At 62.4% G+C, this 23,143-nt stretch overlaps 4 protein-coding genes across 5 annotated transcripts; all 4 read right to left on the reverse strand.

Annotated features, from left to right (window-relative positions):
- Positions 1–1,026: 1,026 nt before the first annotated feature.
- Positions 1,027–11,963, reverse strand: BSG (basigin (Ok blood group)). Its single transcript, XM_082072260.1, has 9 exons — positions 11,873–11,963; positions 8,327–8,674; positions 6,751–6,907; positions 5,024–5,112; positions 4,756–4,883; positions 4,274–4,547; positions 2,198–2,222; positions 1,826–1,895; positions 1,027–1,640 (listed from the first exon to the last, which is right to left on the reverse strand). Exons 1-8 carry the CDS (start codon positions 11,946–11,948, stop codon positions 1,838–1,840), a joined length of 1,155 nt encoding a protein of 384 aa, XP_081928386.1. The 5' UTR covers positions 11,949–11,963; the 3' UTR covers positions 1,027–1,640; positions 1,826–1,837.
- A 1,210-nt stretch (positions 11,964–13,173) lies between these two features.
- Positions 13,174–17,165, reverse strand: CDC34 (cell division cycle 34, ubiquitin conjugating enzyme). Its single transcript, XM_082072251.1, has 5 exons — positions 16,852–17,165; positions 14,941–15,027; positions 14,563–14,660; positions 14,153–14,287; positions 13,174–14,059 (listed from the first exon to the last, which is right to left on the reverse strand). Exons 1-5 carry the CDS (start codon positions 17,026–17,028, stop codon positions 13,849–13,851), a joined length of 708 nt encoding a protein of 235 aa, XP_081928377.1. The 5' UTR covers positions 17,029–17,165; the 3' UTR covers positions 13,174–13,848.
- A 500-nt stretch (positions 17,166–17,665) lies between these two features.
- Positions 17,666–19,550, reverse strand: TPGS1 (tubulin polyglutamylase complex subunit 1). Of its 2 annotated transcripts, none has more exons than XM_082072242.1 (2): positions 19,219–19,550; positions 17,666–19,022 (listed from the first exon to the last, which is right to left on the reverse strand). In XM_082072242.1, exons 1-2 carry the CDS (start codon positions 19,527–19,529, stop codon positions 18,491–18,493), a joined length of 843 nt encoding a protein of 280 aa, XP_081928368.1. In that variant the 5' UTR covers positions 19,530–19,550; the 3' UTR covers positions 17,666–18,490. The 2 variants fall into 2 exon arrangements, with proteins under 2 accessions (XP_081928368.1, XP_081928367.1); XM_082072241.1 differs by having other exon boundaries at positions 19,189–19,550.
- Positions 19,551–20,230: 680 nt separating this feature from the next.
- On the reverse strand, positions 20,231–22,443 carry MADCAM1 (mucosal vascular addressin cell adhesion molecule 1). The gene is made up of 5 exons (XM_082072220.1): positions 22,332–22,443; positions 21,828–22,094; positions 21,460–21,753; positions 20,609–21,211; positions 20,231–20,502 (listed from the first exon to the last, which is right to left on the reverse strand). Exons 1-5 carry the CDS (start codon positions 22,405–22,407, stop codon positions 20,378–20,380), a joined length of 1,365 nt encoding a protein of 454 aa, XP_081928346.1. The 5' UTR covers positions 22,408–22,443; the 3' UTR covers positions 20,231–20,377.
- Positions 22,444–23,143: the final 700 nt, after the last annotated feature.

Below are 23,143 nucleotides of genomic sequence, written 5' to 3' on the forward strand. Positions count from 1 at the left end.
CGGGGCCGAGCCGGTCCCCCTGCGGCTCCCCGGGCTGCACCGCGGCCGCCGAACCCCGAGCACCCTCCGGCGGCCGCAGCGGGAGCAGCGCGGCCGGTGGCTCCACCTGCTGCCCGCGGCGGGGAGCGCGGCCGGTGCCACGGGAGGGGACACCCCAAGAGCTGGAGGGTTGAACAGACAGGGAGATGAGGCTCTTAGGGACACCCCAAGAGCTGGAGGGTTGAACAGACAGGGAGATGAGGCTCTTAGGGACACCCCAAGAGCTGGAGGGTTGAACAGACAGGGAGATGAGGCTCTTAGGGACACCCCAAGAGCTGGAGGGTTGAACAGACAGGGAGATGAGGCTCTTAGGGACACCCCAAGAGTTCAAGGGTTGAACAGACACGGAGATGAGGCTCTTAGGGACACCCCAAGAGCTGGAGGGTTGAACAGACAGGGAGATGAGGCTCTTAGGGACACCCCAAGAGTTCAAGGGTTGAACAGACACGGAGATGAGGCTCTTAGGGAAACCCCAAGAGCTGGAGGGTTGAACAGCCACAGAGATGAGGCTCTTAGGGACATGGTTTAGTGGCAGAGTGGGTTATGGTTGGACACAATATTAAGGGTCACTTCCAACCAAAATGATTGTATGAAAGCTGTGCTCCAGCAAGCAGAGGCTCTGTGACAAGTCACCCCCCCCCTTTCACATTGCTGTCCACACAATGTTGCTCCATCCCCTCACTCTTCCCCCTTGCACCAGCCCCACCAAACAAAGACCACAAGTGGAACATTGTGCTGCAGCCTGAGAGCTGGGTCAAGCAGCACCCATTATCCCCATCAAGGAAATTAAACCGTGCATTGATTCTCTTCACGAGGATGGCACCTGCCAGCACGAGGCCATGGCAAGCGCCTTGCGTAACCCACAGACGTGCTGCTGCACCACGCTGCACCAAACTGAGACACAGCATCACATTCCACAGCCAGAAATGAGGGAGGTCGGGCAAGCCAGGGGTCCAGGGCGTAGAGACCAGAATCCAACCAAAGATGGAAAAAAAAAGAGAGAGGAATCATCTTTATTGGTGAAGTGTGTTAACAGATGGAACAGTTCAACGCTAGCCAGCAATAAAGGTATTAGACTCCACTGAGCATCTGTCTGCTCTCGGGCGCCCACGTCACAGCAAGATCACGATGGCTCCAGCACAAGAACACACATTGTTCAGCTGCCCCCAGCACCGCTCGCTCTGCCCTGACCCCACTGCAGCAGCTTGAGGAGACACAACAGCCCCTGAACTGAGTTCACAGCTCTCGTGTTGATCCCGTGTCAGCCCCAGCGCGGTGGGGCAGGGGGGGCGGTTCTGAGCTCCCCCCAGAGGGGAGGGAGGACTCTCTTGTGCTCGCACCCACCCCTCTGCACAGCACGGAGAAACCCAGGACAGACAGACCTACACTACCAGAAACAAGGGATTTACATTTACAGGTAGAAAAACCCTCCCACAACTCTTAAAAAAAAAAAAAGTATTTTAGATTCTACAACTTAAGTTTCTTTAGAAAGTGAAGTAACTGAATCGCAAGGACACACTAAAATATTTCACGGTGCTATTTTACCAAAAAAATTAGAAGAAAATAAAATTGTACAGATGAGTTCTTCATCTACACGTCACCTGGTAGGAAAGAGAGAAAAGCCAGTCAGATAACCCAGTCACACCAGTAAGGCTGCACGGTGCTGGGGGAGCAGCACAGGACACAGGCTGTGACCCTGCAGGAGCTCAGGGCAGGGGGGACCAGCCTGTCCCGACTCCCCCGGGCGCTGGAGCCCCCAGAGCCCAACACCAGCTCCGACACTCACCTGGCCCCGCTCTTAGTTCGCGTTTCTCTGGCGGACGTTCTTATCCTTGTGGTTCGTGGCATTGCTTTTCCTGGGAAGAGAAGAGGGGTGGTGAGGAGAGAAAGAGCGCACAGCCCCATCCTGCCCGCCAGAGTGATTCAGGCCCACAAGGATGGCCAAGATGAGATCGGTCACCAGAACAGCATCAGGTTTTGAGATGCTGGTGCCATCCCTAATCACACGTGCTTTATACACAGGCCACATTAAATGGGGGGAAAGTCACCCACCCCACAAGCTGTTATTGCCACACAAGCTGCCTTTATAGCCAGAACAGATTCCCTGGATGACATGACCTGCCAGCACAAACCAAATCGGAAAAAGCAAGGTACTCACAGCGGTGCAGAACCTCCATCGTCATCTTCACAGTTGGGACAGCGGAGAAAGAAAGAACAAACAGCGTCAGGGGAGAGCCTGGGAGAAGCCACCTCTGCCACCTCCTAAACCCTGGGGACCGCATTCCAGACAGGGTACGGGATCTGCTGCCCACACAGCCCTGAGCCCAAAGGTCACCCCATCCCAGGGCTCCTGTTTCGCCAGAGCCCGGCCGAGCAGGCGGCTCCTGCTCCCCAGAACCCAGCCAACCCGTAGGAGGCTTAAGCTCTTTCTTGTCTAAGCTTAGACAAGGCACAAACTTAGATATAAGCTCCTGTTATGCGGTTGCTCTGTTGGCACAGGGTCGGTGCGGCTCGCCGGACAACCAAGTTGCCAGCACTGACAAGCAGAGCTCAGGTCTGGCACCGTACCAGCCCCGGGCACACATCAGAGCAGCCCCGGTGGCCACCGGGACCGCACGGGGCAGCATCCGGAGCCGCGCTGCTGAACGGTGACGTCTGATTAACTGATTAAGCTGCAGAAGAGCCGCAGATCCACTGCAAGATGGCAGAGCCGCCAGCACCGACCCACTGCTCTCCAGAGCCGAGGGGAACCAAAGGCGATGTGTCGAGCAGGATCCTTCCTCCCCAGGGTTTGTGAATTCAAAATAAGCACACCGCACATCACGCACAGCTAAGAAAACACCTCTGGCAAGCCCTGGGCCTTTCACCAGCTCCTGGGGATCTGCCACCCACCATGCTGAGCATTGGCGCTGCCCTGGGCACCCGGATCCGCCAGCAGCTGGTGAGAGGACGGGCACAAACACGGCTGAACTACCTGCACTTACCGTGGGAGGTGGCGGCAGCAGCAGAGAAGGGAAGAGTATAAAGGTAACACCAGCAAGGATCTCGCACCACGCACAAGCCAGACTGATTCCCAACCACCCACCGTGAGGGACAGCGTTTGTCACTGTCACCTCTCGAGAGGGACAAAGCTACAAAGGCTTTTGAGGACAGGGAACCACTCTGCACCAGGACAGCGTAAAGCTGCGTGTGTTCATCCAACAGGAACGATGCTGTGTCCTCATCCACAGGCACTTGGGAATCTGAATGCCCAGAGCTCTGCCCAAGGAGCACTGGGGCACCTCGGCACACACGCCTGTCCGTCTGTCCAGGCATCTGCTGCAGCTCTGACAGGGCAGCGCTGACTTAATCTGGGCCAGGCTCATGTCCTCAGCAGCCAGAGCACTCACAGAGGATATGGGTTATTTTTTTCTGCAAGATGCAGTTACAACACCCTTAATACAACACCTGCCTTCCAGCCAAGGGTGTCAGAGGGCAAAGCATCTGCTTGTAAAATGGCCTGGGGTGGAATTCCCTGGCCAGGGAGGGGCGATCAGCCACAGTCCCTGTGCTGCACCTCCCACTCTCCCCACCTGGTGTGCAGGAAGGATACGGAGCGTTCACACATTGTTCACCCCATCAGATAAGGGAGGGGCGGCTGTGAACACAATGCACATTCCTACTGATAAGGAAAGGGAGGAGCTGGTATTTCCAGGGCAGATTAAAGATAGCCCCAGGCTTTGAGGGAAGTCTCCAAGAGTCAGGATGTGTGGATCTGAGGATCCCAAACAGACACATGAACTGAACCTGAATTAAGCTAAGCCTTGTCTAATGGAGCCACTGACATGGTCCCCTGATTTTGCAGCACCAGAAAAGCTCCGCTGCTTATTCAGAAATCAGCTTCTCCAGAGTGGTGGCTGCCAAAGGAAACCTGGTCCTGCACACACACACAGAGGCACTTGAGCAAAGAGGAACTGGTGAGAAAAGGGTCAGGCTGACCCCAGCTGCATCTTATCAAGCTGCATCTTATCTCACTCCAGATCCAGAGCTCATCTCACAGAAGGACTCTCAGAAACAGCACAATTACCTGCAACCTCCTGGCCAAAGCAGCCTGGTAACACTACCAGAAGTGCCCGGGGGAGCAGCCCTCAGATTAATGCCCAGCTGGTGAACTCCAGGCTCTCTGGAACATTTCCCCTGCACCCTACAAGTTCCTTGGTCTCCCCATCAAGATTTGACCCCAATCCTCTCTTACCATCAAGAACCTCATCTGGCTTCCTCCTCTTCTCGTAGATGAAGATGATGGTGACGAGGATGAGGACTTCTGCCACAATGCCCAGGAAGGGCCAGAGCGCTGCCAGGCGGCTGCGAACGCGCAGGTTCACCGTGGCGCCGCCGAAGCCGTCGGAGTTGGTGGCGTTGCAGTGGTAGTCGCCTGTATCCTCCTCAATACTCAGTTTAAGGATCCGCAGCTCTGTCTTGTTGCCGCTGGACTTGATGATGTATCGACCAGAACCATTGATGATGGGCTGGAGGGAGGGATAGAGAGAGAAACGGCTCTCAGGGCAGCGCTGACCTGAGCTGCTCGCTCCCTGCGCGAGGTTCTGCCACTGCAGAAACCCCCCTGGCCAGGGGGCTGAGGAGCCTGCTCTGAAATCGCTAATTCTGATGGAACGAGGTCCCCCACCTGGAAAGAGGGTGGGCAGAAGGGGAGAAAGAGCAAACCACAGCACTTACCTCCTGACCATTTTTGTACCAGGTCCAAGAGTTAACGGGGGGAAAAGAGGGGTTCTTGCAGGTCAGCACGCCCGTGTCCCCCTCGTTGCCATGCTCGGACTTCTTGTACGCCATCACCTGGGGTGGAACTACAGCAAGAGAAATAGAAAAGTCAGAGAGTGGCGTGGCAGGATGCGTGCAGAGCGCCGCAGCCTCATCAGCACCGCCAGCGGCAGCTCCGCAAGGAGCTGGAAAGATACCTAAGCCAGAAGCAAACACATGAGGTTACCTGAAATATTCACTTGTCCTTTTATCACCGGGCTTGTTTTGTAGACACATTCATAGACACCAGAATGCTCTTCCTTCTTCCCTTCGATTCTGCCAAAAACCAGGACGGCAGGTAAGTGACTGATCCACAAACCAAAGCCCAAAGCAGCCGCCGCCTCCTCCACGGGCAGTTTCTCCCATTCCAACACCAGTATTTACGCTGCACTGTGTACCTACACCAACCCTCCTCTCTCCCCACAGAGATGGGGAGCAGGATTTCACATACACCAGCTCTGATATGGGTCTGCCAGGTCGGTGACCCCCAATCTTGGGTCCTGGACACTGAAAACCAGCAGCTCTCCTCCCCGCCACCCCCAAACACTCCTGGGCTCAAGGTCTCTCTCTACTAAGGGAACAAATGTAAGAGCTGGGCTGTCCACGCAGCTCCAGACACCAGCCCGGCCGTTCACCTCTGAGGGAGATGGAGCAAAACTATTCCTCCCATGCCGAAAAGGCCACCGAAACACACGCAAAGCAACCCCCAGGGTGGTCACCCTGGATCGATCCAAGCACAGGGACAACTCTCACATTTTCCTTTTTGCAAAGCTGCTGCAATGAGATTTAGCGGATTACACAGAACTGCAACAAACACTCATTCTGCAGCTCAGTAATACCCGCCGGAGGGAAGGGGCAGGCAAAGTTTCGGTCCCGTGGCCACGCTGGGACAACAGGCTGTTTGTTAGTTGTGCTGTGCACGGCGCTTCCCACTTCCAAAAACCACTCAGCTGAGGAATTGAGGTCACGCGAGGGAGGCTGGGTTATAAATACTTTAATCCTTGTTCAGCTCCCTGTTGCTATGGGGAGACAGGCACGTCGGCACTGCCGCACAAAAGGACACGATGCCTCCGGAGCGGCTGGGTCAGCGCCAGCCCGGCCTGACTCTAATGGGAGAGGAAAGCTCGCTGCATGGTGACAATGCAGCCGGTGTCCCTGCCGCGCAGCGACACCCCCAAACTGCGTCTGAGTGCTCAACACAACCTGCAGCAGCTGCCCAGCGCGGCCTGAGAGCCGCTGGACTTTGGAAAGGTACATAAAAGCCAACGGCAGAGACACCACAGCAATGTCCAGGTCTTGGAGCTGAGGTCCTGCCCAGAGCAGGGTCCCCACGGGAGAGCAGCCCCAGCACAGCAAGGCCAGAGCTGGACAGACAGAGCAGACACAGCTCGGGCAGCAGCTCCAGCACAGCAAGGCCAGCGCTGGACAGACAGAGCAGACACAGCTCAGGCAGCAGCTCCAGCACAGCAAGGCCAGCGCTGGACAGACAGAGCGGACACAGCTCAGGCAGCAGCCCCAGCACAGCAAGGCCAGCGCTGGACAGACAAAGCTGACACAGACACAGCTCAGGCAGCAGCCCCAGCACAGCAAGGCCAGCGCTGGACAGACAGAGTGGACACAGCTCAGACAGCAGCCCCACCTGGACCTTGCATGAAAACACCTGTGTGCCCACATCAAAACACCAAGCAGCAGAACTTCTACTGAGAGGATATTTGTGGTAACAGAACTTCCCCGTCCTGCTCCTCCCTACAGAGCAGAACACATTGGGCTTCACCAAAACTCAGCTCAGCTTGTGTTCTCGAAGCCCAGCAGGACTGCAAGCCTTTGGGTTCAGCTGATAGGAAACATTAACTGCATTTCATAAAAACATCTGCCGCGCGTTCAGCCCCTTATCTGCCCCTGCCCGACACTCACGTGTAAGTGGTGAAAGCGCTCGAGTCCGCGTCCGTCTGCAGGACCTTGTCCCCGCGCAGCCACTCGTGGCCGCCGATGGCCGGGTGCGGCGCCGTCATGTTGCAGGACAGGACCAGCTTGCCCGAAACCTCCGTTACATGACCTTTGATGTCGGGACCTGCGTTGGTGAACAATGCAGCTGAAGTTACCACCGGCGTCCAGAGCGCCGGCCCGAGCACCGTGAACACAGAGGTCACCAAAGCGCGCAGCTCCTACGCTCCGCTGCGGCCCCCACTTACCTTCGCCAGCGGCTCCCTGCCAAAACCGCCAGCGCCGGCACGGGACTTGCCAACCAGGACCTGGCAGCACCTCCCGCCCGCCGGCGCTGAGCCCACAGCGGCCCCACCGAGCAGGATCACCCCATAGCGCCTGCAGCAGAGCTCGGTGTCAATAAGCCATGGCCAAGGCCGCCCTGCGAAGGGCAGAGCGCGGCTCCGCTTTCGCGAGCCAAGTGCCGACACCTTCCACAACCTGAGCCCATTTAGACACCAGATAATGCCACTTTTTAGACTCCAGGTAACACCACTGATGAAAGCCATGACCTCTGGTGCGAGGGGCAGCGACCAGACTCTATATGAGCAATACGTGCGCCGGCCGATGCGGCCCCAAAGGTTAGAGAGAGATTTACTGCAGGGAGAACACACAGAACCACGGCTCCAAAAGGTCTTGGGCCTCCCTGTGCCCAGCAGCAGTAAATTATGCAACGGAAGATGACTCAGGCATTTCCACTGCCGGAGGGAGTCCAAGAAACCAGCTGCCACGAGCAGCACCGCGACACAGCCCGTGGCACCGCGGCCCTGCCGTCCTCCCTCCTCCACCGCATTCACAGGAATTTTGCTCTTCCCCCTGCCCAGACGTTCTGCTGGAGTCCTGCGTTCCCTGGCACGCCTATGCCGGGAATCCTGCTGCTCCGCTAACCCTGGGATTCACGGAAACACCTCGGCAGGATGTTAAATCCCCTCAGCGGGACGTTAAAACCCCTCACACCGGCCCAGGGGTCTGTCACCCAAAGCAGACGCCTGTTTGCCCCCCAGCGGAGGGAACTGGAACACGTCACACCCAGTGTCACCCAGACACAGCCATTTCAAACTCGGTTGCACCTCGAGAGCCTCGAGGCAGGTTTTGCGAGGCAGGTTTTGCTCCCCGCTAGCAGGAAAGCTCAGAGCGGGGCTGTCACAGGAGCTCGGGAAGGGCTGGCGGGGCCGGGGCTGAGTCGGCACAGAATCGAGACTCAATTCTGCAAACAGCCCCGGGACTCGCAGGAACAAGCGGCGGGTTCCAGGTCTCTGGCTCCGGAAAAGGCACGGGATTGCCGAAGGGCGTTTTGGTTGGGAAGCCAACTTTTTGAGCAAGGCCACGTTGGGTCACGTCACGGGTGGCGAGGGAGATGACACAGGGTGGGATCTCTTGATCTACAGCCGGGGGGAGGGTGGGGGAGCTTTCGGGAGCCACAGGACACGGGTGCAGGGGTGAGCACGGCGGGAGAACCAGACACCGGTGTCCGAGCAAGTGCCAAGGCCTGAGTGCGGCCACTCACGTTCGATGACAAAAACGTTCGCCTGGGAACGGATCCACTTGACTTTGGGGCTCTTCGACAAGTGGTTGCGGTCGGGGTCGTTGCTGGCCCGGCACTCGTACATGCCCGAGTCATCGGCCGTGAGGTTCGCGATGGAGATGGTGCTGGTGGAGTGCAGGTTGTAGGTGGCGTTGATCCTGACACGGTCCTGCCACGCGCCATCCCAGAGCTGGGCATAGGTCTCGTTTGGGTCGTTGCCCTCAAACCACCACTGGATCTCGGGGATGGGGCTGCCAATCGCCTCGCAGTACAGCTCCACGCTGTCCTGAGTCAGTCTCTTTTGAGACAGCGGTGACTTTATAAAACCAGCTATGAGTTGAAGAGGTATTAGTGCAAAGTGTTAGTGCAAAGCAAGAAGTCACCCTCTACAAGAAAAACACACAAACAAACCAAAAACAGCCATTGAGAAGAGGCCACAGCGTCCTCCTCCCTCCCTCCCCGCTCTGAACTCTGCCCGGCTCGGACGGGGCTGTTCTTTTGGATTGTTGCACCTCCAGACAACAACCCTGCGACCGCACCGCAGAACCAGAGCGCCAACCAGCGCGGGATTTGCCGCTGTCCGGAGAGCGGCCGCGGGACCTTCGCTCGGCGGGTTGTTGGGTTTGGACCGGCTGTTCTGGAGGCTCCGGCACCCCCGCCAGGAAAAGCCGCTGCGGGGCCGACGTGACTCAACCGCAGCAGATTTGAGAACCGGCAATGCTTGCGACACGTCCTTCCTGCACCGGCCGCTCCGGAATTACTGTACCCCGTCATTAATTAACATACAATGTTAATTAATGTGTGTGCACCGTGACCTACAGGCACAAAGCAAGTGGGTTTGGGAGTGAGTTTTTCCTTGTTTTTTTGAATGCCTGAACGTGGTTTTCTGCAAGCATAGAAACAAAGGGGTATTACAAACCTGAGTCTGCACGGTAAGTTTCAATAAATCAATTCCACATTTCTAAAAGGAAAAAAGGCTAAAAAACAGCTGCTATTTCATACACTGCCCGCAGTGCTGCTGGTTACAGTCAAACACACCATTCAACACCTTTACAGGGGTTTCCAATTGACTCTGGATGGCATAATTGCACCAGAGACACCACAACCATCTTCTAGAACCGGTTTTAAAACAGTGGGAGCTGACGGGGGTCCCAAAAGACGTATGGGGCTACCGGCTGAAAGCAACTGCCTCATACACCAGGTTTCACTTATAGAACCACTGACCTGTGCGCCAAACAGGTTTTTTACACCACAGGCCTGTGATTAAACGCTCCCAACCTACAGCGCTTGTAGGAGCCTGTCCCGGTTTTAACTACGGCCCAATTTAAAATGGGCGCTGGTAAAGATCAAGGTTCTTTTTACAGCTACGAGGTGATTATTGCATGCTGACAAAATAAGCTGTTGCAAGGTTATTTGCTGCGAGTTAGAGGGCACTTCGCGCAGTTCAGACAGGCTAAAAAGCTTCAGCCAAGCAGTAACAACACAAGTACCGTCTGCATTCAACCGGGATTAACATGCCCGCTCCTCCCAGCACAAAGCAGAGCGGGCAATCAAAGCCCTGCACTCCAGGGCAGGGAAAGCGCCCACACGAGCTCATCAACCCGCTGGGATCGATCGGAGCGACTCCAAATTTTCCAAAGGGCGACAAGGCGCAAGTTGAAACCAGCTCTTGAAAACAAGACCCCGATCGCAGAGCCGAGCCGGCCGCTTCTCCCGGGCACAGCGGCAAAGACAGACGAGACCACAAAAAGTCCTCGCAAGTCACCTTCAGACTAAAAACAGCCTCTCCCCCCCGAGCAGAGCTGAGTCCTCACGGTATAAACAGCGTCTGCGCCTGGCAGGTACCTCCTGACCTTTGTTTCTTGGCCTCGGAAGGGGACATATGAGGTTGTGACATTTTTTGCCATTTCTTCTAATAGCTATAAAATCTACCCTCCCCTTCAGTTTCGTGTGACCAGGCGGTCACTGCACAACCAGGCGCTCTCGGCCAGGACACGGAGCAGACCAAAAAACCAAGACCCCGTGGATCACAAGGAGTCTGCCCCATAAAGCCCCGTCTCAGCAGGGCTGAGGGGAAAAGCTCTCGCTTTCCAGCCCCCCGCTCCACTTACATGAGGAATCGGCATTTACACACCAACCCCGGGGCCAGGGCAGGACACGCGTTATACAACCACAGGCCGGGAGGGCAGTTCTTCCTCCCCAGGCTTTTCAGCCCCAGGACAGAAGCAGCTTTCTCCACATGGCCCCAGAACTGGGGCTGCTCAGCGCAGGATGCGGCCACAGCTGCAGGTGAGTGTGAAGTTCAGGAGAAGACTCTGCCCTCCTGTTCTGCAGTAAGAAAACGCAGCCCCGCTGCAAGGAAATGTTGGAGCAGACACTTCTGTCGCTACCCCAGATTTTTCAGAATCCTCCCACACTTTTGCCGTCAGTCTTTGGGTTCGGCTCTACCACACCGAAATAAGTCTGATAGCACAAACAGGCTACAGGGTTTTTTAGCACTTGATATGCTAAACAGCCAGAAACAACAGCCAGCCCCTCACAATAAAGCAAAACCATCACCAGCGGCACCTCCTGCACCGGGTCTGAACGGGACCGCAAGGTCCCCCGGGCAAAACCCGCTGTTTGCCGCGGTGGCCGCTGCTCCCCTGGCCCGGCCGGTGCCTTTGGTGCCGCCTCCAGAAGTGAGAAAACGAAATGTCAGCACAACAGCAGCCGGCAAACCCCGGCTCGTTTGGGGATGTGCTTTAAGTACCCGACAAGAGGCTCCACCAGCTCCCGGCGCCGCGTCCAGCTCCACCCGCGCACCGGGGGCGCCCACACTTGTTTCCTCGTTAGCGGATTATCCACTTAAGCATCATGTGAACATCTTTAAGGTTTTAGAGCCTGGAGATCTGGTGCTGCTCCTAAGCCCCAGGAATAAACTTTTCCGCTTTTATGAAGGGAAAACCAAGTCAGCACCACCCCAGAATTCGCCGCCTTCCCACTCGAGGGGAGCGGTCTGCTCACGGTGCGACCGGGAGCAGCGGGCGGCGGGACGGCCCTGCCGGAGCGTGGGGAGCGCGGACACCGAGCCCGGGCCCGCTCCGCACCGGGCACCCCCGCCCTCGCTCCAGCTTTGGGGTGTCCCCCGGCCCGCCCCCCCGGCCACGCCCGCCAGCGAACGTGCGCTCCCGCAGGGCGCCCTCGGCGCCACCCGCTCGGCCCCGGCCTGCCCAGCCCCGCTCCGCCGCCGCGGCAGAGCGCACCGTGGAGCCTCGCTGCCCCTCCCGGCGACCCGGCCCGTTCCCCGCCCAAGAGCCGCCCCACGGAGCCGGGGTCCCCGCCGGGCTGGCCCGGGGACCCCCCGAGCGCTCCCGGGCTGCCCCAAGACCTCTCAAAAACCTGCTGGGCCACCCCGTGACCCCTCCGACCTCGTCCGCCCTGCGGCCGCCACCCCTAATGGCCCCCCGGAGCCCCCCCGGCCCAACCGAGCGCTCGCTCCCTCCCCGCCCCAACCGAGCGCTCTCCCCCCGCCCCACCATCCCGTACTTGTCCCCGCAGCACCGGCCACCAGCCCGCCGAGGAGCAGCAGCGCCAAGAACCCGCATGGCCCCGCCGCCGCCATCTCCGCTCGCTCCGCACGCCGCGCCGAGCCGCCCGCTATAAGCACCGCGCCGGGTCACGGAGGCGGGGGCGGGCCCAAGGAGGGCCACGCCCCCCTCACCCCGCCCGTCGGCCAATCGCGCGACACCCCTGCGAGCTGGCACGCCCACCTATCCCGATGCGACCAATCAGAGAGAGGGGATGAGCGAGCGCCATTCTCCTCCCTCCCGTCCCCTGCGGGGAGAGCCGGTTCGGGCCGGTCCCGCCGCGGCCACGCCCACCGTCCGGCGCGCAGCCAATGGGGAGGCGCTGCGGGGAGCGGCGGACGGCGCGCGGCGGGGGACAAGCGGCAGCGGCAACACCGGGAGCAACACCGGGGCCGGGCCAGGAGGAGCCGGTAGCCCCGCCCGGGGCACTGGGAGCGCCAGGCCCCGGTTCTTGGCCCAGGCGGAGCTTCCCGTGAGGCCGAGGGCTGCTGGGCCTCGGTCGGCGGCTGCAGCAGCTGATAACCCCGGGGGCCGGGGAGGAGGGGCCTCTGCGGGGCAGCGGCTCCGGCCCTTCCCGGTCCCGGGAGCCGCCCCCGGGCTGGCCGGGCCGTGGGAGCGCGGAGCAGCCGCGCAGCCGGGGGTGCGCGGCAGGAAGGGCCCGACAATGGGCCTCGGCGCCGGCCCCCGCCGCGCTCCGCAGGGTCCGGCGGCTCCCGCGGCCCCGGGGCGGCTCAGCGCGGCGCTTCCTGCCCGGCGCTGGCGACCTTGGGATCCGTGCGCCGGGCCTGAGCACACGGACAATAATCCCGGTCACCTTCTGGCCTCATTTCCTAAGGCCACCCAGCACGTGCCTGGGCCATGTGCCAGCCCGGGTGCCACCGAACCCCCGTGGTTTGCACAGCTCCGGGGGGACGGTCTGCTCCTCACCCCCTGCCCGGGGCTGGCAGAGGGGGCAGGAGCCCCACCCGGTTACAGGGAGCCCGGGCAGATTGCCAGAGCCACTGCACTGCAGAGCCAGCGGCTCCGCAACCTCTCCCACCAGCTGGACACGGCGCCGGTAACGCCGCTCGGCTGTGCCGCAGCCCGGGAACCGGCACGTCCTGGCCGGTCCTGGCCCGCGGGCTCAGGGTGCGTCCGCATCGGAGCAGCCGCTGCCCGGGCAGGTCTGTGCCCGCAGTCCTGGGGGAGCAGGTGGGAAAAACACCTCCCAGAGCCGCGCTGGGGGGCTCAGCAGAGCCTCACCCACACACCACACGGCTGTTTCTTTAAGTACTTTATTAAATAGTTTCCAAAAAAATACAGAAGCAGAAAGACTCAGAACTCCCCTGTCCCTCCCCGCTGGTTAAAAACTACAAACGCTCATCCCCATGTGCTGCAGCTGCCGGCACGTCCTGCCCAGCGCCCCGGTCCTTCCCGGCGATATCACGGTCCATGCCGCGCTGCTCCCCGCGGACACGGCTCCAGAACCGTGGGAAGGGGCAGCAGGAGGGTCTTGCGGGGACAGAACGCGGCCGCGCTCCCCCTGCTCCCGCACAGACGCTGCAGAGGCAGGAGAAGCTGCACGATGCTCACACGCTCCCCCCAACGCCACCACTCACCGGCAGGACGTACCCGAACCAGCAGCCACCGCCTGGCTTTGCCGTCACTCTTCATCCAGCCACAGGCACCAGCTCCCGGTTTCTGTGGGTTCACGAACACCCCAACACGACTTCCCCCTCCCCGCCCACCCCTCACCCAGCAAGTTTATAAAATAGGGTTTGATTTTTTGCTTTTTCTACAAAGACAGTGGTGGGGTTTCCTTTGCAACAGCAGAACAGTCTCCCTGCGAGGTAGAGAGTTAATCTCAGGGCTGACAGATCCTAAATTCAAGCCAGTTTCTCCTAGTTGAGGTAAAATTCAGTAGTTTATAGCAAGTTTTGCAATGCCGGAGGGCCATCAAGATTCCTCGTTGCCGGAGTCATCCTCATCGCCATAACAGCTGTCTGCTTCCTCCTCCATCTCATCATCCTCGTAATAGTCATCGTAGAAGAGGTCTGAGCCCTCGTCTGGGGCCGGAGTCTTGGTCTTCACGCAGTACTCGGCCAGCGTGGTGGGGACCTTCACCCCGTCCCGCTCCGCGTCCACCTTCGTGCCCAGGACTTGCTTCCTGGAGGGTGAGACGTGGGGGTGAGGATGGAGCTTTGTGACACAGCCCCAGCTGCGGGTCACCCACCTGCACAGACGGGCAGAGCTCACGCACCTGATGATGTCCGTGTACTCCCGGTCCTTCCCTTTGCTCTCCTTCCACTTGCGGTACATCACGGACGCGTCCACGTTGGCCGGGGAAAACGTGTTGGGCTCATTCAGCAGCGAGATCACGCTCAGGAGGATGGTCCTGGCAACCAAACAGGCGCAGGTAAGAACTGCAGCGAGTCAGAGCTGCCACCAGCCTCGGTGTCACCGTGCGGATGCATCCCAGGGCTTGGGGACCTGGCGCTGGCACCAGTGAGGGCGGATCCAGCACAGCCGAGCAGCCTGGAGAGCGCAGGGCCCGGCTGCGCGGCTCCCACCAGGCTCCAGCTCCTCAGTAAAGCCGCAGCCCGTGAGCCCTTAGCGACCTCCGGGCGCCCCCACGTCCCTGCCGTCCCCCCCGCCCGCAGCTCCGCTCACCGCACGTTCTGCGTGGGGTTCCAGCGCTCGGACGGCAGCTCCCCGCTCTGCGGGTCGTCCACCGGCGGGTGCAGGATGGAGATGCAGACGTCGCCGGTCTGAAAGCACAAGTGAAACGGGATCCTCAGGAGCTGCTGTGACACAACCCCAGCCCCTTCTTTGGGTCCCCAGGAAGGGACAGCAGAGGTGACGGTCCCTGCTGTGCTGAGAGAAGCGCCTGCGCTGCTGTGAGCTCGTTAGCAGCATTTCCAGTGCCAGGCACTAAATGCCAAAAGCGCCGGGGACAAAGGCCGGCATTGCCACCCGGTACCGCCGCAGCGGATGGACACGTGTCCCCCCACCTGACTGAGATGTCCCACGCCACCCCGGGCCACCCACCTCGTAGATGTTGGGGTGCCACATCTTGGTTAGGAACCTGAAGGCAGGAGGAGAATAGGGGTAGTCGATGGGAAAGCGGAGACGAGCCTGCAGGGAAACAACGAGGAGAAGCGAGCGTCAGGCTGGGAGAAGGACGGGAAGGAAACCACAGATCCCCCAACGCCGCCGGCAAACAGGAACCGGTGCCACGGTGGGTGACGGCCACAGCGCCAGCGATGAGGCTGTTCCCACTCAGAGCTCACGGGGAAGCAGCGTCAGGTGCTCAGTGCTCCGACCAACACACGGAATCTCTAAAAATAGCCCGACACTGCTGAAAAAAAGAGACCAAGTGAGAACTGGCCACAGCGCATAGCTCAGGTGCTAAAAATAAACGCACATGAAGATCACGGCGCAGCCCACGGCCCCAGCGCGGCAGAGACGGCACCCGCTGGCCAAAACCTGCGGGGTTCGGGCAGCCAAACAGACCCACCCGCTGCCGGTTTGGAACACACGACTCCCAGAACATTTCCTGCTCCCTCAGCTCACGCACACAAGAACTCAGACGCTGGATCCGGGAGGGAAGGTGTGAACCGCCCCGGCGGCCTGGGGTCACTCTCCACCCCGTGGACCCATTCAGGAGGCAAAATGCAAACGGGGCTTCAGGTGCTTCTGGAATTACAGCTGGGACAACAGGCGACACCAGAGCCAGTCGTTGGCAGAGCCAACGCTCCGAGCTCCGAGTCCCCTGCTCCGAGTTGCACAGGACGTGGGGTGGGGAGAGGGAAACGCGAGGCGGGGGCTGGATGCGTTTTGTGTGTGTGTGTGCGGAGCCTCGGGCAGCCCAGGGCAGCACAAACACACACGGTGACGCGGGGGCACTGGGCCACGGCCAAACAGCTGAACTTGGCAGAATAACCCGATTGTTGTGTCGGAACAAAACGGGCAGAGCGATCCCGAAGGGAGCCGGGGCAGCAGCCCTGCTCTGCCGCACGCAAACAGCCCCTTCGCGCTCCTCTTCTGCGGAAAGTGCCATTCGCTGTCGCCCGGCAGCGCCGGGTCTGGGAGCTCTCAGGCACAAAACAGGAGCGCGAGCTGCTGAAAGGGTGAGAGTTCAGAGGGTCTGAGCCAAAAGAGGCGACGGAAAAAGAGGCGACTCCGCTTCAGCGAAGAGATCAAACCCGACGCTGAAGCATCGGACTCGCCGGCCACCTCTCCACGGGAACAACAAACCGCCCAGATGTCAGACACAGCTGAGCCGCCGGTGACACACACGGGTCATCCCCGCCCTGCCAGCAACAGGATGGGGACAGAGGAGCTTGTAAGGGAGGAGGGAGGGTGAGAAAGAGGAAGAAAACAGCTCCAGGGGTTGCACAACAGCCGGGAAGAGCACACACAGGCACACGCGTCCTCCACAGGCTGCGCAGCCCGGCTGCCGCCTCTCCCCCTCAGACCCCAAACAAAACCACAACAGCCGCTCCCCGGGCGGCTCAAGCGTCTGCACAAGGGAATCTTTTGTCTCTTCTCTCTGGTTTGGTGGCGAAGCCGCGGAACCCTCCTGGAGAGGGAATACGGGTGCCCCAGATCCTGCTCTCCTGCACCCAGACAGGGGCACCGCACCGGCAGGAGGACACAGAGCCCCTGGTGGGGCCAAATCCGCCTTCTAACGAGGGGAATCTTTGCCCGATTTGGCAGCAGCGACAGCCCAGCTCTCCCTGGCTCCATCACCCCCAGCCCCAGCGCCACTGGGTCACTGTCCCCACCATCCACCTCAACCCCACCCCCAGGCCCCTCCCAGGGCCCCTCACCCTTCCAAAATCCCTTCCCAAGGCCTCTCCCGCCCGGCATCCCCAACACCCCCTGCTCCACCTCTGCCCCTCCCGAGCCCCATCTGCCACCACACACCTCGGACCCCTACTCCCCCCTGCCATTCACCTTGAAGTACCCGCCCTCGTAGTAGGTGTTCGGGGGGCCGAAGATGGCCACCTCCCAGTTGTACAGGTCCCCCTCGTCCACCAGGTTGACCCGGAACCCTTCCACGGGCTCCTCCTGCAGCCCTTTGAGCTCCAGCAGCAGCGCCTTCTGCGAGCTGGGCACGAGGGGCCGCGCCATGCCGAGGAGCCGGAGTAGGCCGCGAGTGAAGCCGGGGACTGGCGTAAGCGCGGCGGCCGCGGCGGGGCGGGGGACGGCGGCGGCTCCTGCTGCTCCGCGGCCGCTCCGAGCGCAGCCGCGCGGGGCACGGCGGGAGCTGTAGTCCGCCCGCGCGGGGCGGGGCCAGCGCAGGCTCCTCCCACACGAGGCATCGCCCGCCTATCAGAGCGCACGGTCTGCGCAGGGGGCGGGGAAAACAACGGGCCCCGCCCCGAGCGCTCTCGTCCTATCACAGAGCGCCGCCGGCCCACGGGGGCGGGGCTTTTTTCCCGCCAGCCCCTGCAGGAGCTGCGGTCACATGGCAGCGGCGGCGCCGGTTCAACCACGTGTCTCGGGGCTCCGGTCTCCCGTGAAACCCGCCCAGCAAACCCAGCGGAGACCGGGCCGGAGCGCAGGCCCCGGGATTCCCAGTCCTGCCCATGGGAGGCCCAGTGCACCGACCGACACCCGCCTGGGGTGAGGGGGGGGGGGGGGTCGGTAATACGCACTGGTGCTTCATGCTCCCGTACCCCCCACCAGGCGCTGCCCCCGAGGATCTGAGCTGCCGCAGTTCATCCCCCACCAAGTGCCTCCAGGCGGTAAAGAAATTGGCTGCTAACAAATAATAAAAAGCTTTAATATCTTACAGTAAACCATTAGTTGCACAGTTTAAATAACCAACACAGACACGTTCAAATAAATAACACACGTTTCAACACGCATCTCTATTCAAAAACAAACAATGGCCTTGGGGAACGGGGTTTGTCTTGTCCTGAATTGCTGCAGGATCTGTAGCTTTGATCTCTAGTGATAGAGCAGGGACGGCTCATTGCCTGCAGCTCGGCTGCAGTACAGCCCTCCCAGCCAGGTTTGCTTCCCAGCCATTGCTCATCGTCTGTGTTTAATTAAACATGTTGCTTAATAAAATAAGGCTTTATCTCACACTCCAGATCAGCCCCGTATTTCCCTGCAAATCCTCACAGGGGTAGGTAGATGAACATCACCCCTATGTCACAGACAGGTGTGAAACAAACCCCAAAACAGAAACAAAGTTCCTGCTGAAGCTGCAAGACACAACATGGCCAGGGCCAGGAGCAAACATGGGGTGTCTGCAACTCCAGCCCCACATTTACTTCGTTCTGGCTCATTTTTCTGACCAAGGCTGCTGAACAGCTCACAGCCCTCCTTGCAAGTCCCCAGTTAACACCTAAAGATTTGCCAGCAGCAGCCGGATCAGTGGGAGAGGCACAACGAACAGGGTCGTGTCCAGCACCAGCCTTGGAAAAGGCAGGGATGTGGTAACGGGGAATCTCCCATCGGCAGAGCCGGGTTCTCCCAGCAGCTCCCAACCAGCCGCGGTGCTCGCTGTCTGGCTCAGTGCCAGATCTGGCGCCCCTTCACGCCAACGGCTCCATGGGGCACGGGGGGTCAATGGTGGCCAGCGTCACTCAACGGGCTTCACTCTGGCGACGAACAAGGCGGTGGCTCTGCGCAGGAACTCCTCCCGGCTCATGGTGCCGCCCCGCTGCCGCTCCCGCAGCGCCTGGTCCATGGCCAGCGCCAGCCGGTCGGGGCCCAAGCGGGATCCGGCTTCCAGGAAGCGGCCGGGCCGGGGCCCGTGCCCGGTGCCCAGCGCCTCCTCCAGCGCCCGCAGCACGGCCTGGCACACCCGCCCGTCCGCCGCACCCGAGCCGCCGCCCAGGACGCCGAACAGCGCGTCGGCCTTGGCGGCGAACTCGAGCAGCACGGAGCAGGCCAGCACGCCGTACCGGAACACGGGCAGCGGCACCGCCTCGTGGTCGCGGCACCGGACCCGGCCCAGCAGCGCCGCCGCCGCCTCGGCGGGGGCCGGCCCGCGCTGGCAGATGCGCCGCAGCAGCTCGCTGTACAGCCGCCCGTCCACGCCCGCCTTCCGCCGCCGCCCGCCGGCGCCCAGCACCTCGTAGGCCGCGCCGGCGTTGCTGTCGAAGGCCGTCCTGTCGCGACAGGCAGAGACAGACGCGCGGGCTCGCCCCCGCCCCACCGGACTACAGCTCCCGGCGTGCCCCGCGCGGCCGCGCAGCGCCTCGGGGGTGGCTGCCGCCGCGGGGCACGCCGGGAAATGTAGTCCGCCGCCCGCCCCCCGCCGCCGCCCGCCCGCACCTGTGGGAGTGATGGGCCAGGCGCACGTACCACAGCGCCCGCGCCAGGCGCTGCGGCGGCCCCGGGAGCTCCGCGGAGGCCTCGCCAGCCGCGGCGGGGCTGCCCAGCACCAGCCGCTCGAAGTAGTCGGCCAGGAAGGAGACGGGCTCTTCGGGCCGCGCCTCCAGCACCTTCAGCAGCGCCTCCCGCACCATGGCAGTGACGCCAGCCCGCAGCAGGAACTCCGTCTCGCTCCCCAGCCCGCCGGCCGCCACCCGAGCCGGCTCCGCCAGCCCGCGCTCCGCCAGCCCGCTCCCCGCCGCCGGGGCGGCCGCCGCCCGCCGCTTCTCGTACGCCGCCATCTTGGCTGCGGGCGGCGAAGGCCGGTTCCGGCCATTTTGGACCGCGCTTCCGCCGGGACAGGAAGTCCTTGTGCCGCCATCTTGCACACTGGCAGCCAATCGGTGGGCGGGAAGGCTGACGAGAGCGCTGCTATTGGGGGAGGCCGGGGGCCGCCATCTTGGGCATGGGCAAAAGAACCGCCCCGGCGGCGGTGACGCGGCGGAATGTCCCGGCCGCCATGACTACTCCGGGCAGGTGCTCCGCCCTTAGTAACGGGACGCGCGTCGGTCGCTGCCCGGTGACCCGCCCGGGACCTCCCGCGGGGCCCGGTACCGGCGAGGGGCCGCCCCAGGCCCGGCCCAAACGGCGCCTGCTCAGAGTTCAAACCGAAACAGCCCTTTATTTTGCCCCGTGCCCGCGGGATGTCCCGTCCGCCCCCCGGGGCTGCTCCGTCTCCTCTGTCGCGACAGGCGATCGGCCGCCGCCCTCCTGCCCACCCGTGTGTGCCGGGACCCCCGGGCCGGACCCCGCGCTCAGCACCGGCCGCGACCCAGCCCCGTCCCGCGGGTGTCGCTGCCCGTGTCCCCTCCAGCCCCCGGTGTCCCGGGGCAGCCCCGGCGGTTCCAGTCTCCCCAGCGGTTCCCAGTGCCCAGAGGCCCCGGGTCGGGGCAGCGTCTCCCACCGGGCACGGGTGGCACTGTCAGCAGCAGCTCCGGGGGTCCCGGGGGCGCTGCTCTGCTGGGGCTCCCGGCAGCTCCCGCACCCTCAGAGCCGCTGGTCCCGGGATCCATCGGCTGCTCCCCATCCTGGGGCCGCGAGCCCCGCAGGGAGGGTGACACGGGGACAGGTCCGGGGGCAGCCCCCGCTCCTACTGCAGCTCATACCGGGACCTGAACCGTTTCCACAGGTAACGGGACACGATGCCGGTCACGATCAGTCCTGACAGCGACACCGTTGTCCCCAGAGCGATGGCAGGGCCTGCATCCAACGCATCTGCAGAGGCACAAGAAGGACGTGGTGGGAAAACCCCCAGCACCAAGCGGCACTGACACAACGAGGTGACACAGGCACGGGGGGGGCGGCTGCCACCGCCACTCACCATCCGACACCATCAGCTGCAGAGTGGCCACCGGCGAGCGGTGGCCGTGCAGGACGCACTGGTAGCGGCCCTGGTGCCGGGGCTCGGCACGGTCCAGCTGCAGCATGGAGCTGCTGCCCGCCGCCTCCTCCCGGTACTGCCCGAGCCCCACCGGGGTCCGCAGCCAGCGCACGGTGACGTTCCCGGGGCAGTGTGCGCGGCACTCGATGCGCAGGGCCCTGCCCCGCATCCCGCGGGGCGGCAGCGACCGGATCTGCAGGCTGCAGGGGGGCACCGTCCCTGGGGACAGCTCTGTCCCCTCCGCGGTGCTGGGGAGCGTGGTGGTGGCGGGGAGCGCTGTGGGACGGCTGGTGACAAGGGCCAGGGCAGCAGGACGCCCTGTGGATGGGGGGTCAGCAGCAGCCGTTCCCAAGCTGGTCACAGCGTCAGGCTCCGGCAGGGAGGTGGCTGGGGCTGCGGTGGGGTCACGGGTGGTGACACTGGGCTCTGGGGACAGTGCTGTGGTGGCCACAGGCCCATGTGTGCTGGGGCTCCTGGTCATGGCTGCCGCTGTCCGGGGACTCTCCGTGGAGGTGGCCACGGGCACCGGCTGCTCCGTCACAGCTGCGGACACAGCAGGTCACAGGTGGCCTCGCCGCAGCACAGAACTGGGAAGAGGCCTCTCTGGCATGTTGTCCCCATGGGGACAGGGACAGGGATAGGGATGGGGACAGGGATTGGGACAGGGATTGGGACAGGGGTTTGCAGAGCAGCGCAGAGTGGCGGCTGCTCCGTTCCAGCCATCTATGTCAAGCAGTGCAGGGAAGGGGGGGGCATTTCCAGTGCACAGACCCGTGTCCCCTGGCACTCACCCCCAGCGCTCGCCGCCAGCGATGCCACCCGGGTGAAGGTCTCCTTCCCCACATGCAGCGTCACCTCGCACCTGAACTCCACCCCTTCTCCCACCTCCTCCTGAGACACCGGCAGCGTGGACACGATGTCAAACAGCTCCTCGTCCGTCTCGGTGACATCCAAGTCCTCCTCCTTGCCCAGCGCCCGGTCCCCGCGGTGCCAGGTGAGCGCCAGCCCCTCCAGCGGGTAGACGCCGCGGGCCGAGCAGCGCAGGGCGCCGGGCGCCGCCTCCAGCCGCAGCGTGTCCGGGAGGGCTGCGGGGCGACCGCACCGTCAGGTTTGTCACCGCTGCCCCGCAGGGAGCGAGGGACGCGCGGGGGACTCTCACCGTAGACCTCCAGCTGCACCGTGCGCTGGTACTGCCGCCCGCCGCAGGTCCCCTGGCAGATCTTGTTGCCCGCCGTGGCGACCGCGGCGCTGCCGACGTGCAGGACGCTGTGGGTGGGGAAGGAGGTGACGCTGCCCGGGTGGGTGTCCAGCCCCCGCCACTGCACCGTGCCCCCCGCGCAGCCCAGGGAGCAGTTCAGCCGCACCGAGCCCCCGTACGGCACCACCGCCTCCCGCGGCTCCACCACCAGCTCCTCGCCGCCGTGGCCTGTGCGGAGGAAGGAGGAAACCGTGGGGTTTGGTGAATGGGACAAACACCAGAAACTGGGCACCTGTTCCCCGTTTGCTGGTGTGGCGTCAGCTCCATCCCATCGCCCCGGGGACACCGCTTGTTAGCGATGGGACACGGCACCTGCCGGCTCAGCAGCAAGGGGACCGCGGGCAGAGCAGAGGACGGCGGGTGACACCCCGGGGTGGGGATGGCTTGCAGCCCCCCAGCACTCACCGCTGCAGCCCCAGGGCGAGACGAGGAGGAGGAGGAGGAGAGGAGCCGGCTCCATCGCTGGGCAGGGCGGCCGCATGGGCTGCTTTTCCTTCTTTCTCTTCTTCCAGGGAGCGAACGCCACAGCCGGGGCCGTGTCCGTCTGTCCTCCAGCCCCATCCTCAGCCCTTCTTAAGCTCCGCAGGAACCGCCCCCGCAGCCCCCCCGGCCCCGTGACCTCCCAGCCCAGGGGGTATTTCCAGAAGGAGGTTCCTGATTTTCTTCCAAGTTCGGCTCTTGCACAACACCCAGCGCTGCAGCCGAGGGCCGAGCGACAGCCCCACAGCCAGGGAGCCCCTGGCCCAAAGGGTCCCCGTGGGGCTGCAGGGGTCCCCGTCACCCCCAGGACGTGGCCGAGGTCCCGTCCCTTCCCCGGGTCTCCCCAGGCTCCACCATCCCCTGGGAGGCCCTGGAGAACCAGCCCTTGTCGTGCCCCAGGCACCAGCAGCTGAATGAACCGTTGCGGGGCTGCATGGGGTGTCTGTCTGTCTGTCTGCTGAGGGGCCGTCTTGGACCCCCGTCCCAAAAGCATGGCCAGGATGGACGAGACGCCCAGCCCGGGCTCAGCAGAGCTGCAAACAGCTCCCATCACCAGAACAGCGTGTTTTCAGGGATGTGTTTTCAGGGATGGACACCGGTGATCCTGGGAGGGTGGGTTTGACGGTACAGGAGCAGAAAGTGTCGCCATGTGGCAGGTTTGGTCACATCCCCAGTGCCGGTTCTCTGATCGGGCAGCTCTGGCATCGCCTCCTCGCTCCCACCCAGCTCTCCAGGGA

Source organism: Streptopelia decaocto (assembly GCF_964273445.1).
Source record: "Streptopelia decaocto genome assembly, chromosome: 24".
Classification (NCBI taxonomy): Eukaryota; Metazoa; Chordata; class Aves; order Columbiformes; family Columbidae; genus Streptopelia; species Streptopelia decaocto.

Coding starts and splice junctions, on each gene's coding strand:
- BSG (XM_082072260.1), bottom strand. CDS start 11,948: ATGGCGGCGGCGGGGCCATGCGGGTTCTTGGCGCTGCTGCTCCTCGGC. Junction 2,223..4,273: donor GCCAGATGAGGTTCTTGATG/GTAAGAGAGGAT, acceptor CCAACTGTGAAG/ATGACGATGGAGGTTCTGCA. Junction 1,896..2,197: donor GATGGAGGTTCTGCACCGCT/GTGAGTACCTTG, acceptor TTCTCTTCCCAG/GAAAAGCAATGCCACGAACC.
- CDC34 (XM_082072251.1), bottom strand. CDS start 17,028: ATGGCGCGGCCCCTCGTGCCCAGCTCGCAGAAGGCGCTGCTGCTGGAG. Junction 14,288..14,562: donor AACCCCACGCAGAACGTGCG/GTGAGCGGAGCT, acceptor TTTGGTTGCCAG/GACCATCCTCCTGAGCGTGA. Junction 14,060..14,152: donor GAGTACACGGACATCATCAG/GTGCGTGAGCTC, acceptor CTCACCCTCCAG/GAAGCAAGTCCTGGGCACGA.
- TPGS1 (XM_082072241.1), bottom strand. CDS start 19,529: ATGGCGGCGTACGAGAAGCGGCGGGCGGCGGCCGCCCCGGCGGCGGGG. Junction 19,023..19,188: donor CTGGCCCATCACTCCCACAG/GTGCGGGCGGGC, acceptor CTGTCGCGACAG/GACGGCCTTCGACAGCAACG.
- MADCAM1 (XM_082072220.1), bottom strand. CDS start 22,407: ATGCGGCCGCCCTGCCCAGCGATGGAGCCGGCTCCTCTCCTCCTCCTC. Junction 21,212..21,459: donor GCTGGCGGCGAGCGCTGGGG/GTGAGTGCCAGG, acceptor CTGTGTCCGCAG/CTGTGACGGAGCAGCCGGTG. Junction 20,503..20,608: donor GCAGCTGATGGTGTCGGATG/GTGAGTGGCGGT, acceptor GTGCCTCTGCAG/ATGCGTTGGATGCAGGCCCT.